The sequence below is a fragment of the Prosopis cineraria genome, unplaced genomic scaffold (assembly GCF_029017545.1).
Source record: "Prosopis cineraria cultivar Desert tree isolate PC_DT_omini unplaced genomic scaffold, ASM2901754v1 PC13, whole genome shotgun sequence".
Taxonomy (NCBI): domain Eukaryota; kingdom Viridiplantae; phylum Streptophyta; class Magnoliopsida; order Fabales; family Fabaceae; genus Prosopis; species Prosopis cineraria.
The window spans coordinates 36,989,151-36,991,996 of NW_026555344.1; the positions used below are offsets into that span (position 1 = coordinate 36,989,151).

The window sequence follows — 2,846 nt, forward strand, 5'->3', positions numbered from 1 at the left end:
TTTGGGATGTTGTAGGTTTGTCCTTTGTCATTATATCTTTAACTTAACTACATTTAACGATAACAAAACTCAACTCCTTAATCCGTCAAGTTATTGTAAACATCACCGCATAATTACGCTCAGAATTAAATGCCATCTCAGAAAATTAGCTATTTCTTTCCTACTATATCCTGCAGCAATCCCAAGATTTTGACGCAGATTTTGAAACGGGAAACAAATGAAAGAATCAGATTATAAACGAAATTCCTTTTACATTTTACAAGGATTGGGACTCCAAAGAAAGAAAACAAGGAAATATTTGAGCCATTTACAGATTATAAATTAAAAAAACAGGGGAAAAAACAACTAGACATATACTCTTTGTGCTATTGAGTTGAAACCATTGTGTTGACGAAGTGATGGCCGTTGAAACCATTGTTGTTGATGAAGTGATGGCCGTTAATCCTGCACCGTCCATTCCGGCAGCCCATCGCCGGAGAGTCCTCAACAACGTGGCTGCTTTTCTTTTCCCTCTTATAGTCCCAATGGCCATCAATTCCCATGTTACTCTTTCAATTCCCGGCAAGGAGGCCAGTTCCGCCACAATATCCGATCCCCTTTACGACACATTGTGGCGAGTGTCGCCGCCGCACTTTCTCTTGCCCTATCGGAACCTTCCCTCAATATAACCCCCAATTTCTTAATGCTGCCGAACGCGGCGGCGACAGCCACCAGCCCACCCGCTTCACAACCATCTCAAGAATTGTCACCGCCTCTTCGGGTAACCCGTCCATCACCTCGCTGTCATCTCCACCACCCCCAGCTTCTACCTGCCTCGCCACCGTCTCTCTATCCGCCGCCAGAGTCAAAATTGCCACCAGGGCATCCTTCTTGGCACTTGTGGGCCCGCACCTTGCCAAGTCAATCAACCCCCGTGTGACACGTGTCTTCCTTCCCAGTCTTTTTCTGTACGAGGGAACCCCAGACAAGCTGAATATTGTGGCGGCTGCGTTGGCCTTCGCCTCCCATGTGGTTCCTGAGCGAAGGACTTCGATAACGCCGTATAACGCTCCGTCAGTCTCCATTATCCTCGTTTTGTTCGCCTCGAGGATGGACAGGTTGAGGATGGTCGTGACCGTGACGGCGTTAACTTGCAGGTGTGGATTCTTTGAGCCGACGCTGAAGCTCAAGTAGCGAACTAAGAGAGGGATGGCTCCAGCTTCGGCTATGCAGGCTCGGCTATCGGAATCTGTTTTAGAGAGAAAACGAAGCTCATAAACGACGGCGTTTGCGGCTTCCATGGACGGAGAAAGAGACAATTTGTTGACTAAGAATGACGCCGTCATTCTGGTAGCTTCTAAGGCGGCTTTGTTGATGATAACGCCGTGAGGTTTGTCGTTACTGCCCGCGGTTTCAAACAGTATCTTTTCCTCGCGGCACCACATCGCTATTAGATTCTTCAATGCGCGGTTGGGATGAGGTCCGTGTGGGACATAGTTTGACCAGTCTTGGGACACGTGTTGTGTCCTGATTCGAACCACAGTTTGATAGACTCACGATCGTACGTCTGTCCTGTTGCCACGACCACCGGGTCGCGCATGAGCTCAAGGGTAATCGGACACCTGAAATCCGCCGGAACAATAATCTCTGACGGCTGTTTACGCCGCTGTACATCATGAGGAAGAAGATGACGGCGTGGAAGCTCCGAAAAGAACGCATTTCGCGTAACGGACGAGTCCGATCAAAGCGACGAGCTCGGATTTGGATTGCTCATCGTTTCGATTCTGAATCTCCTCCTCTAAACTCTCAATCTCCGCTCTGCAACTCGAAGAATCTCGGATTTCCAACCTCTCGAAGATATCCGCAAGCTTGGAATCATCGGGGACGATCTCTCGCTTAATGCGATCAAGCATCGTGACAACCTCGTGCCTGAGCTCGTTGTCTTTCGGATCCACAAAAGCCTTTGATTCAGTGCATTGTTTTCTGATCAGGGTCAAGCTCTCGAACGTCGTCGCTTATTTCAAGTTTCGCCACCGGGAATATATCCAACAGCGTCGATAAATCCGCAGTGAGTTTGTGAAAATTATCGGCAATAAATTCGTTCTGCATCAACAGCGCCATCTTGCTTCCGTTGGAGCAATCTTCAATTAAGGTCTTGATTCTCTGTAGAACTATGTACATTTCTTCGAAACAAAGGATGGCAGATTGAAAGGAAAGAGAAACCGAACTTCTAATCAACTCTTCAAAGAGAACAGCGAGGAGATTGGTTTTGCGAATGATGGAAGAGAAATTGCGTCTGTGAAGGAATCGGATGGGTTTGAGAAAGGAAATCTCATGGGTCAGGTGAAGCAGAGAGTGAAGGAGGTCGAGCTCTGTGATTTTGGGAGAGATAAACGACCCCGCCGAGGGTCGTCGTTTACGAGGAGGGAAGATTTGAGGAGGAATCGACATGAACGACGGAGGAAAACGATGATGAATGAAGAAGCAAAGAACGGCGAAGGGATCAGAATGGATATGATCGACGAGGATAGATTATTTGATTTCAGCGTCTGAGAGACGACTCATCAAAGCTTTTCAATAAATGAGGCATGGGAACGCTCGCTGGCTAAAACGATGAATAATATACAACTGTCGTTTTTGACTGCGCTTGGTTGGTGACTTTTTTAATCATTATATTTATTTTTATTCCTAATTTTAATATGGAGCCATTGCTCAAGTCCATCAAATGAAATCTTGATGGCTCCGTTTCAACAGCCGACCTTGATTTTAATTTCATTTTCCCCTCTTAACAATACAAGAAATTAAACAAGCTAAGATTAAATTTGGTTTCCCTTCTTATAATTCCTTATATATATATATTTTTTTTT

The 2,846-nt window shown here is 45.9% G+C and overlaps 1 protein-coding gene across 1 annotated transcript; it reads right to left on the minus strand.

Moving 5' to 3' along the window:
• Window positions 1-212: 212 nt before the first annotated feature.
• On the minus strand, window positions 213-2,556 carry LOC129289772 (U-box domain-containing protein 16-like). Its single transcript, XM_054926528.1, is given in 6 exon segments — window positions 213-597; window positions 600-722; window positions 725-1,456; window positions 1,459-1,654; window positions 1,656-1,974; window positions 1,976-2,556. Coding segments are annotated over 6 exon segments (2,115 nt in total). The 5' UTR covers window positions 2,431-2,556; the 3' UTR covers window positions 213-307.
• Between the last annotated feature and the right edge of the window lie 290 nt (window positions 2,557-2,846).